The following is a 17,645-nucleotide window of genomic DNA, read 5'->3' on the forward strand; positions in this document are numbered from 1 at the left end:
TCAGAGAAGAAACATATCATCCCTACTACAACAGCTATAACAAATAGGACAAGTGTAACAATATAAATGAATAAAATAAATAAAAGTCAGACCCTGAGAAATACAGAAAGTAGATCAGGTCCCAGAGAAGAAAGCAAGAAATATATCTCTTTCTTGAATAACAGAGAGGTGGAGGAATCACTAAGGTTCCAATCCATTCTTCATACAGCTTTTAAAGTGACTTTCCTAAAAAAATAATTCTGACTATGTTACTCCCCTACTGAAGAAATTTCAATGTCTCTCTACTGCCTCAAATATAAACACACTCTTCTTTTTGGCTTTCCAAGCCCTTCACAAAATATCCCCACCTGCCTTACCAACTTTATTATATATTATTCCCCTTTCCACACTCTACAATACAGCAAAACTAGCTTCCTTGTTCTTCACATGTGACCCTCTATCTCTTATCTCTATGCCTTTGCATTGGTAGTTCCTTATTCCTGGAATATACTCCCTCTTCACCTCCACCCCTTAGAATCTCTTATTTCCTAAAAAACTTGGTTCATGTGCCATCTTCTACATAACACCTTTCCTGATTCCCCAGCCCTCACCCCCAGCTCCTATAATCCACCCTGCCCATTACCCTGTACAAGCATATCTCATTTTATTGTGATTTGCTTCATTGTGCTTCATAGATGCTGAACTTTTTTTTATAAATTAAAAGTTTGTACTAACTGCATCAAGCAAGTCTCTCAGCTCCATTTTCCTTTTTTTTTTCAGCTCCATTTTTCTAACGACCTGTTCTCACATTGTGCCTCTGTGTCACATTTTGGTCATTCTTGAATATTTCAAACTTTTTTCATTATTATTATATTTGTTATGATGATCTGTGATTAATGATCTTTGATGCTGCTATTGTGTGTGGTTTGAGTCACCATGAACCATGCCCATATGAGACAGCAAATTAATCAATAAATGTTGTGTTCTGACTATTCTACCACTTGACCATCACCCCATCTCTTTCTCTCTCCGTGGGCCTCCCTATTCCCTGAGACACAATAATATTGAAATTAGGCCAATTAATAACCTTACATTGGCCTCTAAATGTTCAAGCAAAAGGAAGAGTCAATCAATTTGGCAAACTTCACTGTTGTCTTATTTTAAGAAATTGCCACAGCCATGCCCAACCTTCAGCAGCCACTACCCTGATGAGTTAGCAGCCTTCAGTGTGGAGGCAAGACCCTCCAACTACAAAAAGATTATGACTCACTAAAAGCTCAGATGACAGTTAACATTTTTTAGCAATAAAGTATTTTCAATTAAAGTATGTACATTTTGAAAAACAGACCACAGCATAGTATAAACATAACTTTTATAAGCGCTGGGAAACCAAAAAATTCAAGTGACTAACTTTATTGCAATACTTGCTCTATTGAAATATTTGCTTTATTGTGGTAGTCTGGATCCAAACCCGCAATATCTGCAACGTATGCCTGTTTTGCATTTTTTATTTCATCGGTTACCATTGTTTAAAAAAAATGTTTTTCATCACAAAATGATGAGTCCCTACATCCTGGGTTGTTCTGGTCCTTGGAAAGGAGACTCAGTCTCTTGCTGGGGTTATAGCAGAGGTATTCCAGCATGGTAGACAGAGCTTGACAGATCTTATACTCTTCTAGCATGACCTTAGAGAACCCAGGGCCACTTCCATACCACAAAGAGACACAGAAGTCAGATGTTGGGTAGATTACCTGCTGCAAAGTTATGGGATGGTCTTTCATGGACAAATTACAGTCTGCGTTGTTGGGGAAACTGTCAAAACCATGAGATCACAGATCTATTTGAGTATAATTTATGTGTATTTAGATATATACTTGTTGCCTGTTAACAGAATGTAATGTCTTTGAGGGCAGGTAGTGTTTGATTGTGGACATGAAGGGAGTCTTTGCATTGCCAATCATTAGTACAGTGCCTGGCACATAATGGACCCTTAATAAATATTTATAGATTAGACAGACTATTGTACACATTATCAGACATGGCCTCTGTATTGGAGGGTTTTGTTTAATATTTTTTTTTCCTTTGTTGCAAGGGATGATTCAGTTTGGAAGCGGGTAGAAATAACTGGCATAAAAGCAAAAGCCATAAATAAAATGTATTTTTTAAAAATTGACAGTTTTGCAGCACTGGAAGCATGAATTGTATCTCTACACAAGTGATGGGTATACAGTATACCTTATGGATGTTCCTTAAGCAGTATCACTCTTCCCACTAAGTGTGTATGAATATCTGGGAGAGAGAACTCAAAGATTATGAGGGGATTGCTTTGTTATTTCTTTACCTTTTTATTAAATATCTTTCTTATGAATTAAGCATAAGCCCTGGCTGACTAATCGCCCCCTAGGGAGGGGCTCATGACTTATGATTTGGAGAGCATTCTGACCCACAGAGAACCTAGGACCTGCAGTAGCTCCCTACAGGAAGCCCAGGTGAAGGGGCAGCTAGGTGACGCAGTAGATAGAGCACCGGCCCTGAAGTCAGGAGGACCTGAGTTCAAACGTGGCCTCAGACCAAGCACTTGACACTTACTAGCTGTGTGACCCTGGGCAAGTCACTTAACCCCAATTGCCTAAAAAAAAAAAAGTAAAGGAAGCCCAGGTGGAGAAGGGACTCCAGGCGCTACTCATGAAATACCCTCCCTGTCTGTGGAGATGGCTCCCAAATTTATATTTTCAGCCCCGATCCCTCAGTTTTCTTACTTTACTGAACTTCAAACTCAACACTGAACTCCAAAACTGAATTTATTTTTCCCCTGTCCCCAAATGTCCTCTTTTAGACTTATTTCTATCACCATCCTTCACTCAGTCACTTATACACAAAGCCTTAGAGTTATCTCTTCTTTTTCAAATCCAATTAATTGCCAAGTTCTGTCAATTTGACCTCAGCAACATCCCTGGTATCTACCTCATCCTTTCTATTCTTGCCACCACCCTAGCTCATACTTTCATTACCTTGTGCCCAGACTACTGCTACAGACTAATAATTAGTCTCTTTGATTCTAGTTTCTCCTTTTCCAGGGTTGTCTTCCCGGTGTTGAGACATAATCATAGGTATGCACAAACTGTGGGTTGGATATACCCAGGGGTTTCAGCATGTCCTGCCTACACTCGATTCACACCTATGGATAGGCTCCATTCACTCCTTTGTTCAAAACTTTTTGGTGGCTCCCTATTGTCTGCTAAATAAAGTCTGACCTTAAAGAATAATAATGTATGTGTCATAATGACCACCCAAAGCCTCCGGTTTTGATATTTTTGAATGATTTATGATAAATTTTTTTCTTCCCTGGATCTCACACAGTACTTTCTTATCTCGTCTCCTGGGTTGACAGCTCCTTACAGATAGGGATCCAATTGCATGCATCTTTGCATTTCCCTCAGTATAGCATCGCACACAAACGCAGGCAGTTAATACACGGAGTTGATGTGCGTCAGTCGGTTAAGACGCAATCTTGGTTAGGGGATGGTGTGTTGGTCCTGGAATCAGGAAGACTCGAGTGAAAGTCCTACCTCAGACACTTATTCGCTCTGTGATCCTGGGCAAATCACTTAGTGTCTCTCAGCCTCCTTTTCCACTCCTATAAAAGGGAGATGATACTAGCACCCACCTCTCAGAATTGCTTTGAGGATGAAATGGGAGAATGTACCTAAAATGCTTTACAAATCTTAAAGCCACAAATTCAGAGAACTTCCCTGTTGCCTCCAGGAGCTCTTCACTTTTGAAGCCCTTTATACCTTCATACCACAGCTCCTTCCTATCTTTCCAAGTCTTCTTGTACCTTAGTGACTACCACACACTCCTCAATCCAATGCCACTGGTCACCTGGCTATTCCATGAAGAAGACACTCCATCTCTAGCTCCAGGCATTTTCTCTGGCTGTCCCCCACACCTGGAATGCTCTCCCTATACGTCATCTACCACCTTCCCTGGCTTCCTTCAAGTCCCAGCTAAAATCCCAACATCTATGGGAAACCTCTTTCAACCTCTCTTAATTCTGTTGCCTTCTTTCTTAATTATTTCCAATTTATCCTGTATACAGCTCGTTTGTACACATTTCTTTCCTTCTTGTCTCCCCCATTAGATTGTGAGCTCCTTGAGGGCAGGGACTGTCTTTTGCCTCTTTTTATATCCCCAGTGCTTAACACAGTGCCTGGCACATGGTAGGCCCTAAATAAATGTTTATTGACTGTCTGAAAGCACTATATAAATATTAGATATCATTGCTCACTTGAATGTTTAATCATATTTGGCCTTACATTAATATCTTTCTATAATGTCCCCCCAGTGTGATTTTAAGAAAGATAATTTTCAGTTTGGGGATAAGAGACGGCTTGGAATCAGAGAATCTCAAAGTTGGAAGAGATCCCAGAGATCACCTTTTACAACTCCCAATTGAAACATGAATTCCCTTTATCACACTCCAGATATGTGGTGCATCTAACTTCCACTTAAGGAACTCCTTGACGAAGAACTCATTATCTTTCCTCCTCAACCCTCCCCCTTTCAAACTTCCCATCTCTCTAGTCACTCACATTTGTAACCTTCTTGTCATCCTCAGCAACTCACTCTCCCTCACCTCACAGATCCAATCAGTTACCACATCTTGCTGAGTCTATCGCCATACTATCTCTTGCATACAGCCACCACCCTAGTTCAGACACTTCGCCTGAGTTATTGCAAAAGTCTTCTAGTTGTTCTCCCTGCCTCAAGTCTCTCCTGTCTCCAATCCATTCTTCACACAACCACAAGTGATAGTCTAAAAGTGTGTCTGACCATATCATTTCCCTGATCAAGAAACCGCCTCCATGATAAAACACAAACTATGCTCATTGTTGTTTCAGTCATATCTGACTCTTTATGACCCCATTTAGGGGATTTTCTTGGCAGAGGTACTGGAGTGGTTTGCTATTTCCTCCTGCAGCTCATTTTACAGATGAGGAAATTGAGGCAAACAGGATGAAGTGACTTGCCCAGGGTCACACAGCTAGCAAGTATCTGAAGCTGGATTGAATTCAGAAAGATGAGTCTTCCTGATTCTAAGCCTAGGTGTCTCTCCACTTCTCCACCTAGATGAGCCATCCATCCTATTCTAACTGACATTTAATGTCCTTCACAACCTGGCTCCATCCTATCTTTCAGCATTACTACACATTACTCCCACTTCTGCACTCTCAAGTCCAGCCAAATTAATCTTCTTGCTGTTTCTCACATCCCTTCTCCCACATCCTCCTCTGGAACAGATTCTGTCCTTACTTCCATATCATAGAGTGCTTGTTTTCAATGATAATAAAAAAGTTATGGTAATAATAATAATTATTGGGGAAATAATTATTATCATTATTATTATAATTAACATTTATATAATGTTTGTCAGGCTTCCAAAGCACTTTACAAATATTAAACTATTTTATCCTTCAAAACTCAGTTCAAATGTTACCTCCTAAATATGGCTTTTTCTCATTCCCACTATCTGCTGGTGCTTCCCTCCCCCACCAAAAAAATCATCCTGTATTTACTTCTACTATCTTTTTACTATGTATTTCATGTTTACTTATGGATGTCTATGCTGTCTCCCCTCTTTGCAAGGTCTCAAAGGGCAGGGACTGCTTCATTTTGTCTTTGAATGCCCATCACTGGTCCAGCCCCTGGCGTAGAGGAGATGCTTAATAAATACTTATTGATCAATTAGTGCTCATCCTGCTCCCCACCATCACCTGTTCATCAGTCCAAACAGCCCCTAGCATTGTGGAGAATGATTTCAGTTCTCTACACTATCCCAGATAAATTCCAGCTTGTTCATGTATCTCCTAAAATATGTTGCCCAGAACTGAACACAATACACCAGGTTTGGTCTGACTCAGAATAGAGTGGAGGGGAATTGTCACACACACACACACACACACACACACACACATACACACACACACACACACACACACACACACAGAGCTCTTCTCATATTAACCTCTTTGACTCTCTTAATGAAATCTAAGGTGCCTTCTGTGCTATGCTACTCACTCCCTTGGGTGGAAGCCCACCCAAATTCCCAGGCCTTAATTTTCCTCCCACACTGCTTTCCAGAGGAATGCAGAGCAAAAACTAACTCGTCCCATGTCCGGTAAGCCCAACCAAGGGAAACAAAGAATTGCCATTGTCTTTTTAAGTAAACATTGAGCTTTGTTGTCTGCCCTGCTCCCAACCCCACTTGAGCTCTGACCATAACTTCAACAGAGTTTTTCAGCTTTTTGGGATACAGTGGGGACTTGCTAAGCATCCCATCAATTACTGGAATTTGGTTTCAAATGATCATAATTCTGATAAGGAAGGACCTCCTCTTTCCACTAAGGCTGATGTTTCAAGCTGATGGATAAATAAAGAGAGTTTGAAATCATCAGAAAAAATATTTCTGTGATTTTCTCTAACAAACGTCCTTAGCCAAGTGTTATGTTATCATGTGATCACAAACCCAACTTAGCCTATAATTACTGAGCACCCTTCAGATACCTGGCTTCTCTAACTGTTGGCCACATCTGAAGAAGGCATCAGGTGTTTTCTATCATTTAGCACAGCAAGTGAGGAATACAAAAGGGTGGCTGAGATGCTAGAGATTTTCAAGGATACATAGCCTGCTAATGTGGAAGACTAACAGTATGCAAAATTGTTTACTAATATTTGTTTTCCTTTTTATCAGTTATAATGAGGTCCAGGTTGCTGCAATTAATCATTTTCTGTATTTAACTTGCAAATTTTGGGATAAACAGCAGGAATTATGCAATTATTCTTGTTGCTATTTAACTGTATTTAATTTAATATCAATGACTGGGTGGCAGAGCGTGTGGAGAGAGTTAAGAAGGGGGACAGGTTGTAAAAAGCTTTAAATGCCAAAAAGAGGAGTTCATATTTGACCCTAAAAGTAATAGTGAACCACTGGGGTTTATTGGGTAGAGTTGTGACGTGACTTTTGGACCTGTACTTTGGCAGCTGTGTGGAGGATAGATTGTGTGTGGAGGAGGAGAGGGAAGAGATGATAAGGCAGGGAAACCCATCAGAGGATATGAAAATTAACAATGTGAAAGGTAATGAAGACCTAGAGAAGGGTTGAGGCTGAGTGAGTAGAGAGAAGGTGACCCATGACAGGTATTATGGAGAGAGAAGTGACAGGCTTATTGGTATTTAGGAGTATATTTAGTTACAGGCTATGTGGTGCTATGTATAAAGAAGTGGTCTCAGAGTGGAAAGACCCATTTCTCATACATCCTGGCTGTGTGGCCTTGGCCAAGTCATTTAACCTCTTAGGGCTCTAGATGACTCACTAAGAATATAAGTTGTAGAGAAAGTATCAACCTTCATTGATAGAAAGAATTTCCTTGTCTGAGAGTTGCTTATATAAATGAAATCACAGACTCAATCCCTATCCCTATACCCTATATGCATACATATGTACATAAGTATGTATGCATTTTATAGATAAATAGATCAAACAATTTATGTGTGTACATGCATATATATATATGTATATATATATACATATATATGCATATATATGAAGATTATAGACCCTTTAAATATAGACTTCTTCAAATATATTGTTTCCATGTCCAAGAAGTGCTGTCCTAGAGCTCTTACCAACCAGAAGCCTAGAAGGCAATGGAGCCTTCCTGAGACCTCTTGTCTTTACAATTTACCACCCAAAGAATTTCAGCTTTCTAAAAGTATTAACCAAAACGCAGATCATCCAAGGGACAGTGCTTTAAAAGCTTCGTTCTTTTCTCCACTGCTGGCTTCATAGAGCCAAAGCTGTCCTTGGGGAGGAGATAGGTTTCTTCTGCTTGGACCCAGAGCGGAAGGACTAGGAACAACAGTTAAAGTAACCAAGAGGCAAATTTAGGATTTATATAAATAGAATTTCTAATAATTAGAGCTATCCAAAAGTAAGATGGTGGGTTCTTGTTCCCTAGAGATCTGCCATAAAAGCCTAGTAGACTCTCCATTGAGTATGTCATAATGGGGATTCTGTTTTAGATTCAGCTTGGGCCAGTTGGTTTCTAAGGTCTCTTCCAACGCTAAGATTTTGGGATTATGTGAGATAAGTACTCCTTTAATAGAATGTCGAGCTAGAGTGTAAGTTTCCATCTCAAGTGAAGTAAGTTTCTGCATTCTCTACGCTTGATCTCAGTGTTAGAGAACAGACTAGTCTAGGGAGAAAAAAAGAAATGCTACCACAGTACCGAAGAGATGGATAGAAAAGTCCCTTCTCACCATTTGGACGCTGCTCAGCTTCACAGAAGTGCGTTCCAGTGGGAGTGTTGATAAATGCATGGAAGTGCTCCTTTCCATTCTGAAAAGGAGAAAAAATATCCAGTAAATTTCTAGCATCAATCCACATGTATTTTCTAAGTGCCAGACACTGTACTAAGCACGGTCCCCAACTTCAAGGAGCTCATATTCTATCAAGCAAGACCATACAGACAATATGCATGTAAATATGTACAAAATAAATACATAAATAACAAGGAATACAAAGAGGCGATCGCCAGCAGACAAGAAGACCGGCAACGGCCTTGTGGAACAGGTGATGAATGAGCGGATCCTGGATAACACAGGTAGTTTTAGATTCATAAACTGAGAAATACAACTTATTGAGCTGACCTTTTCCAAACGTTTCCAGGGAGCCTGTTCAATATAGACTCTGACTCGAGTAACGTGGTTAAATGAAGAAAGGAAGTGCTCGCAAATATCCATGGCAAAGGTCTCTATGGTTTTGATCTGCAAAGAGAAACAAAACACCGGATGACACAAACACTTGGTCCCAGGAAGACAACAACAGTAATCAGAGAGCTGCTGCCATTACAATCTACATTAATGATCTACAGCTTTCTTAGAGTCATGCAAACAACGGCTTGGAAGGGACTTTGGAAGGAGAGTGAATTCATTGTCATGATAACCCATAGGAACTAGCATGTTGGTACAGTGGAAAGTATCATTTGCTCTGGAGCCAGTGAACCCGGGTTCAAATCCCACTTCTATCATTTTCTACATTATGATCATGAGCCAGTCAATCTCCCTGAGCCTTAGGCTCTTTCTTTGTAAAATAAAGCTCATGATAACAAAGACAAATTTAATTTTAAAAAATGCCCCCTGGGAAGAGGTTGAAAATAGATAACCTGTAAGATCATTTCCAGTTCTAAATCTGTGATTTATAAAACATTTTCCTGACATAGGCTAGAGACACGTAGTTTATAATGCGCTTCATAGATTATAGGACCTTAGATTTAGAGCTGGCAAGAACCTTAGAGGATATTGAGTTCAACTCTATTTTACAGATAAGGAAACTGAGGCAAACAAGGTTAAGTGACTTATCCAGGACCACATAATGAATAAGTGTCTGAGGCTGGATTTGAACTCATCAAAATAAGTCTTCTTGATTCCAAGCCCAATGCTCTATCCATCTAGCTGCTACCAATCTAGTAAGAATCTAGAAAAAGTAAGACTCGAAACCAGGTCTTTCCAACTGAAGTCCCTGTCTTCTATGCCTCATTGTTATGAACATGCAAATCATGACATCTCCAATCTACTTGAAAATTTGAGCACTGAATATTTCCTGACAACAATCCCATAAGGTACAAATATTATTGTTCTCTTTTTATGGAAGAGGAAATGGAGGCTCAGCTAGATTAAGGGAATTGTCCCATGAACAAACAGCTAATTAGTAAAACTGCCAGGTCTGTCCCTTGTGTTCTGCCTTGATCTTCAGGGCTCCTTTGACTATCTTCTAATTGGGCCTCAGCCTTCTCCACTGGAGCTGCCAAGAATGGTTAGAAAACCATCTTTAACAGATGAGAATCTGTCCTGTTTGAAAAAACTTGAGATTCAATAACATCACCTCAGAAACCCTTTCTGAGGGAGAGAGCATGGACATGGATGAGTAAGAAAACAACTCCAAATACATGTCCTTCTGAGGCCAAGCAGACAAGTGTGCTCTTCAAGTACAAAGAGCTCGTGTTTTGTAGGACGATTTGCAGCTTAGCTACAGAACACTTTCCACCAAATGACCCTGTAAGGTACGCAGGAGACGAGGCTCAGAAGGTTGTGGATTACCCAAGTGCGACATTGCTGCTAAGTGGCGTGGGCTGAGATTCAACACCTGGTCTTTCAACTCCAAATTCAGGTCTCTTTCCATTGTACCCCAGTTCATCTAGTACTGAGCATGGTTGCTTGCAGTTTATGGGTAATTAATGGCAGTGAGAGATGGGAAAGTTTAGCAAGTGGAACAAAGAATTGGAGGAATGAAGTAGAATACCTTGGCATTCTTTTGGTCTGAAGGCAAGAGGTAGTCGAGGGGATGGTAATGGCCTTCACAGAATACAAAATGTAGGAAATCATAAAAAGGATTTAAACAGATTCTTGACAGAGCTATTTGGAGTGCTTACTTTAAAAAAAAAATGAAAAGAAAATACAAGAGGATTGGAAAGGATTCTGGAAAGAATGGCACTGTAATCTCCCCCAGATCTCACTCAGAACAACAGAATCTAAGGGTTGGAAGGGATTTCAGCACTCATCTAGTCGAGGTTTTGCCTGACTCCCTCCATGACATCCCCAGCAAGTAGTCATCCCAGGGCAACAAGGTGGAAAGGATGTTGGATTTGGAGTCAGGAGACCTTGTTTCAAATCCCAGCCCAGCAACATGCTGCCTGATTGAATTTTGGCAGGGTCCAGTTTTCTCTGGGCCTCAGTTTTCTCAACTGTAAAATGAGGGGGTTGGATTAAATGGCCTCTGAGTTTCCTTTAAGATTCAAATCTATGATCTCCAGTAAGAAGAAACCTATTAGCTCCCAAGGCAGCCCCTTACCTTTTTAGTCTCAAAATATTTTGATCTGGAAGTGAACTCGGAGGAAAGAAAGAGAAGGAAGGAAGGAAGGAAGGAAGGAAGGAAGGAAGGAAGGAAGGAAGGAAGGAAGGAAGGAAGGAAAGAAGGAAGGGAGAGAGAAAGAAAGAGAAAGGAAGAGAGAAAGGAAGAGAGAAAGGAAGAGAGAAAGAAAGAGAGAGGAGAGAGGAAAGGAAGAAAGGAAGGAAAAAAGGAAGGAGGAAAGGAGAGAGGGAGGGGTATTTTAGGCCAGAACAGGGAGAGAAAGAAATCCTTTCAGACTTATTCAAGGCATCAAATGCAAAAAAAATCATGAGAACACCAAGTGAACAAAGAAATAAACCAAACCAAGATGGAATATCCCAAAAAACACAAAGCAGACTCACTTACCCCTTTGAATTTTGCCAGAACATGGACAATGTTCTTTATAGTGTCTGTGGGGATGATGTCAGAGTTGTCTCCAAAGAGGTAATCTTTCTTGGTCCTCAAAGTGAGCTGGACCGATGCTGTCACTTCCTTAATGGTGTGGTATTTGCCATCACGTTGGATGTGGAGAACTTTGACCATATCCTTTCCATATCCAGTATGTACAAGTTCCACATCCCTGTTCTGCAATGAAAACATCCATTTCAAATTCATTAGATGATTGATACTTCAGGAAGCCAGACAGTGCCTAAATCAGACCAGGCTTCAGTTCTTAGTTGAGTTTTAGTTTTGTATCCCCAGTCTTTGGCATGGCACCTGATACGTAGTACATCTTTATTAAATGCTTATTGATTATTGATGAAGGTTTGCGCATGCCAAATTCTCATACAATTAATGACTAAGGGTAAAATTTAGAATTTCTATAAAACTGTTATGCATAGAAATTAGTTAAGAATGGTGTCAGGTCTTCTGATTTCACTGGTATAGGAAACTCCTTGGTTAGAAAACTCTCCTACCAATAAAGGCTAGCCACTCTTCAATTTAGAGTCTTAGAGAATTGTCTAGAGCACTAGGAGGTTAGACGACTTGTCCAGGTTCACATAGCCAGTAGGTGTCATAGGTAAAACTTGAATACAAGTGTTTTTGACTCCAAGCCTTGGTCTCAATTTACTATCATTCAATGAAAAAAGTCTCAAAAATGGATTAATATTATATTAGCCTATATGCAAGGGAGAAGCTTTTTTGTTTTTGTTTTCCAGAATATAATATTGGCTAATAATTAGACAATAAGGTGAACAAATATCCCTTTTACATACAGAGGTGGCTTAGAGGAAGTCTCCATTGACATCTAATGAGGTGTGACCAGGTCACTCCCCAAATCAATAAACTTCATTGGCTCCCTATTATTCTACGACTAAATATGTACTCTCCTGTTTGGTTTATTAAGCTTTTCACAACCTGGTCCCACCTACCTTTGAAGCTCCATTGTATATTACTCTCTTTGCCACATTCTATGGTCCAGCCCAACTAACTCTTCCTCTTCCTCAGACATGGTGCTTTGCATTGGCCAGTGTCCATTCCAAGTAGGCATTCTTACCCCTTCTCCACCTTGAAGAATTCCTCACTTCCTTCAAAATTCAGTTCAAGTACTGTCTTCTACATGAAGTCTATCCTGATTCCCCCCAATTGCCAGTGTAGGGCATGGGATATTGAACTGGTCCCACAGTCTGGAAAACTCAAGTTCAAATCCAATCCTACCTATGTCTGCCCTGATTTCCTCAACCGCAAAATGGGAATAATAGCACCCCTACCTCACAGAGTTGTGAGGAACAAATGAGATAATATTTGTAAAGTGCTTGGCATAGGACCCAGCACATAGTAGGTTCTTGTTTCCTTTTATTCTTTCAATTACCATGTATTTTATTTTGTCTTGATTCTGTATACACTTATATCTTCCTTCATTTCCCGACTGACTACTCTCCTGGACATCATCATCATTGTTCCCAGAAACTCATCTTCCTGCATGATCACATCAGCTCTGAAATTTACACTTCCTCAGTACCTTCCTTCCCCTGGGGTCCTTCTCTTTCTCTGATTGGAGAGCTAGATTGGTAGCTAGTAGAGCACTCCTTCCAGATCCTCTATTTAAGGAGGGGCCCCAGGGCAGCCATCTCAGTATTTCCCACTTGAATGTAGGACTTCTTTCATGCATTGTCTTTCCTCCATTAGATTGTAGGCTCCTTGAGGGCAGAGACTTTTTGCCTTTCTTTTTATCCACACTGCTTAGCACAGCACCTGTTACCTGGTAGGTCCTTAATAAATGTTTATTCATCGACTGACTGATATTATATATATATATATGTACACATACATATATATTCCCTCCCTGTGCATTGATTTTTTATATATCCTTCATTTTGTTGCTGTTTAATCATTTTTCAGTCATTTCTGACTCTTCATGACTTCTTTTGGGTTTTTTCTTGGCAAAGATATTGGAGTAATTTGCCATTTCCTTCTTCAGCCCATTTCATAGATTAGGAAAATGAGGAAGAGTTAAGTGACCTGCCCAGGGTCACACAGCTAGTCAGTATCTGAGGCCAGATTTGAACTCAGGAAGATGAGTTTTTCCCAACTCCAGGTCCAGCACTTCATCCACTGCACCACCTAGCTGCCCATAGAGCCTTTATTTACTTAGCTCTGTCACAAGTTATGCTCCTCCCACCCCAGTAGAATGTAAATTCCTTGAGGGCAGGGACTGTCTCCCTTTTAATCCCTAGCATTTAGCACTGTACCTGGCACACAGTAGATTTTTAATAAATGGTTGTTGCTTAATTGATTGAACACTAGCACTAAGTCTTACCTCTGTCTCCCCAAGGATAAAGTTTTCTTTCCCCGGCCACGTCTGTGAGCACAAAGGAACAAAGCATCAGAAACTGGAGTAAAAGGGGACAGGAAGGAATCTCCAGACCCCTCCAAAGTAGAGTCCAGACTAAAGAAAAGCTCCCTGAAGAAAAGAGACATTTTTCTTATGGATGTTTAATATAGATGATGGATTTTTATTTCTCCAGTCTGAAAAGGAGGTGAGTGGGTGATATCTTATCTTCGGGCCAATTGAAGAATTATTAAGTCATTTGTTAGGTGAAACAGGTTGTGTCTGTAAGTTTAACAGTAGAACTGGTCTAGTCATACTTCAGAATAATAGATTTAGAGTTGGAAATTACTTTAGAAGTCATCTGGTCCAACCTATTCATTTTGCTGGTGAGAAAACTGAAACACAGAGAGGAAAAGCAAGAGCTAAGTTCCCATGGCCAGTGAGAAACAAAGCCAAGGTTCAGACTTGGTTGTCTGTCTCCAAATCCATGGCTTTTCCCATTATACCAAGATGGAGACCTTTGGTCACACTGGCTTGCCTCGGTCTGTAAACCAGCAATCAGCAAATACTGCGAAGTAATGGTTGGTCTAGCTGTGCAGCCAGGTATTTGTGTGTGTGTGTGTGTGTGTGTATGTACATGTATACATGTATATATGTATTCATATGTATATATATATATTTATGTCTATACACACACACAGATAGATCTGATTAATTATATATGTGTGTGTATCTATCTATCATGATAACCACAAAATCTCCATTACACATCATATCTTCCCTTGCTGCATAAGGGGTACCCACTCCTTGAGAATAGGAAGTGGTTAATTTGTTGTTCTTGTAACCCCAGCACTGTCCCTGATAATCACTCAAAAGAGTTCAGACTAACAATCCAGACTAACAATGAGAGAGAGGAAAAGATATTCATTTGGATGGAGGGACATACATAGAGCTTATCCATCAATTAGTTCATATATCTCAGATAGGTCAATTAATAGTAATAATAATAAAAAATAATAGCTAGCATTTATAAGATTTGCAAAGCACTTAAAATATGTTAGCCCATCGGATACTCACAACAACCCTATGAGATAGGTGCTATTTATTATTTCCATTTTACAGGTGAGGAAACTGAAACCAGAGAAGTTGAATGTCTTGCTCAGGGTCACAATACTTGAGGAAGAATTGAAACTCAGGTCTTTTTCTGCCTCTGAGTCCTGCACTCTATCCACTGTACCACCTAACTGTTTATAATTAACTAATCAATCAACAAATATTATGAAGTACCTACTTTTTGCCAAACATTGTATGTATCCCCAGCATGGGGAAAGCCAGCGTAAAGAATAGAACAGTAAAAAAGCCAGTTTGGTGGGATTGTAGTGTCCATGAAGGACTGAGATGCATAATAAGGTTGGAAAGGTAAGATGGGGGAAGACTGTGAAGGATTCTAAATTCCAGAAGCGTCTATGTTTGATCTTTGAATTAATGAGGTGGAGTTTATTGAATAGTAACATAGTCACACCCATGCTTTAGGAAAATCCTTTTGGCAGCTTTTTGTGAAGATGCTTTGGAGTGGGGAGAGACTTGAGGCAAGGAGTCCAATAAAGGTCATTGCAACAGTCTAGTCTAGAAATAAGCAGGGACTGAACCAAGGTTATGACTATAAATGGAGAGAAGAAGATTGTGCACAAGAAATGTTGCAAAGAGAGAACAATGTGACAAATGATTAGATAGGATGGCAAGAGGGATTGAGGAGTGGAGAATGGCACTGGGTGACAGCAAGTATGGTGATGCTCTTGAGAAATGTAAGGAAGTTCATGAGACGGGGGGAAGTTTGGATAAAAAAAAAGTTATTTTGAACATTTTAAGTCCAAGCTGGAGCTCAGGATAGAGATGTGGGTTAAATAGATAGATCTAAGAGTCATCAGCATAGAAATGATAATCAAACCCGTGTGAACTGATGCAAATGGACAAGAAACTGGGCCTAAAATGGAGAAGAGAGAGGGGAGCATGCTGGATATCTTTGGAGAGTTTCATGGTGCTTTTAAGGACATCAGACTTCTTGAGACAAAGACCCATCTTTTTCTTTTTTTTAGCACCAATATTCTTCCAGTGATGTATAGCAATGAGTCATCGGATACCACAGTGTCCAAAGAATCAAAGGCAAGTATCACCCAAAGGGTAATGGAGAATTGGCTGGTGGGTGTGAGCAGGCTGCAGCCCATTAAAATGAAGAACTACAGAGGACAAACTGTTCAAAAGATGAAACCACCAGAGAAATGTACAGTCAGAAAAAAGAAGATGGGGTAATGCTTCCGCAAAAGCCAGGGATGAGACTGGACAGAGTCTGCTTGCCCCACTAGCATCCACGCATTGTAAGGGGCCCTAGAGGCAGCCTCCCTGGCATGGTGGTGACTGAGGGAAGATGTGGACAAGAGTTGCCCCTGAGAAGCAGGCATGGACAGGAACAGTCTGCGTCACGGGAGATAGTACCAACAGGGATCTGTCAAAGTGACAAAGTATAAAATCGGCATCGTTTACTTAGGAAGAGAGTGTAACTGCAAAATAACCCAAATAAAAAGAACACTGGATCTGGAGTCAGGAGAGATTTGAGTTGGAATTTCAACTCTGTGAGTTATTTTAAGGTCTCCAAGCCTCAGCATTCTCATCTGCATAACGGGGTTAATACTCACACAACTGGCCACATGAGGTTGTTATGAGGAAAGCATTTCAACAAATTTCATCAAACTATATGGCCATTTCCCCCTTTTCTCCCCAACCATTTTCCCTCAGTTTTCCTTGGACTTGAAGAAAAAAGCCAAACTCCAACCAAGCTATATTTATTAATATCAGGGCAAAAATAAAAAACTGAGTATTGACTGAAAATTTTCCTCCTATGGTTTGTATGTTACAGGATGCAACTGGAGGAATGGACAGAGAACTAGTCATTTTTTTTTTGGAGTCAATCGGAGTTAAGTGACTTGCCCAGGTCACACTGCTACCAAGTGTCTGAGGCCAGATGAGAACTAGTCTTGAAGTAAGCAAGACCTGAGTTCCTGTTCTTCTTTTGACTCATATTGGCTGTATGACCTTGGACATAACCTTGATGACCTGGGTAAGGGATTTTGTTCATCTAGCAGTTCCCTATGCCAAGGAAATCAGAGGCCTTGTTCCCATCCCTTTTCCTAAAACGCAGTAGAGATATGGCATTAGTATCATTCCAGTCCCAGAAACATAGACTGCAAAGCTAGAATGCATCATTGACTTAGCTCCAAACTTATGTTTCTCATGAAAAATAAACCCCACAAATGCCTCTATTGATCTTTGTCGTCCCTACCTCGGTTCTAATATGGAAACAACCAGGCTTTATGTTACTCATAAGCTCAAAAATATTCTGATCAAGTTAAAACCTTCATAGAATTCTCCACCAGAAGAAGCAACAGGTATGGAGCCGGTTGGAACAGCCTTGTTTCTATCCAGGCAGGATACCTGTATCTTCTTCTTCCTGGCTGGCTTCCTTTCACGCAGGCTCTGACGGGTTTGTTTTGTTGTTTGTTTTGTTTGTTATATTAGACGCTTCGCAGCACTTACTCCCCCGCCAGCTGCCAGAGGGAAATGCCTCAATCTTCATATTTGGTTTTGCATTTTGTTTCTGATATTAATAAATGTGGTTTGTTTGGGATTTGTTTTTCTGAAAGCCTGAGGAAAATCAAGGGAAAATTGTTTGGGGAGATGGGAGAAAACTGCCACACATTTTGATGAAATAGCAAGAGCAGAATTGTAGCTCAATCTAAAAAGACAGTATCTTTTCCCCTCACTCATCCCTATCTCTCAGCAACAATATAAAAATACACACTTACAAAGCCAGCCAAAAGACACCTAGGGGAGAATTCTGGGCTGTGTCTTTAGAACACTTCACACCTGCGTAGTCATACGACGATGGCA

General features: G+C 40.3%; 1 protein-coding gene across 5 annotated transcripts in view; it reads right to left on the reverse strand.

Moving 5' to 3' along the window:
* Positions 1-17,645, reverse strand: part of LOC110209927 (uricase-like) — a 68,729-nt gene that overhangs the window by 42,463 nt on the left and 8,621 nt on the right. For 3 of the 5 annotated variants that reach the window (XM_020988694.2, XM_078156549.1, XM_020988696.2), the window contains 4 exons: positions 13,689-13,730; positions 11,294-11,512; positions 8,689-8,805; positions 8,299-8,377 (listed from right to left, as the gene is read on the reverse strand). In XM_020988694.2, coding sequence (XP_020844353.1) covers positions 8,299-8,377; positions 8,689-8,805; positions 11,294-11,512; positions 13,689-13,730 — 457 coding nt within the window. The remainder of the gene's footprint in view (positions 1-8,298; positions 8,378-8,688; positions 8,806-11,293; positions 11,513-13,688; positions 13,731-17,645) is intronic. The other 2 variants (XM_078156550.1, XM_078156548.1) reach the window with 1 other exon arrangement.

Source organism: Phascolarctos cinereus, unplaced genomic scaffold (genome assembly GCF_003287225.1).
Source record: "Phascolarctos cinereus isolate Bilbo 61053 unplaced genomic scaffold, phaCin_HiC Scaffold_5;HRSCAF=322, whole genome shotgun sequence".
NCBI classification, from domain to species: Eukaryota; Metazoa; Chordata; class Mammalia; order Diprotodontia; family Phascolarctidae; genus Phascolarctos; species Phascolarctos cinereus.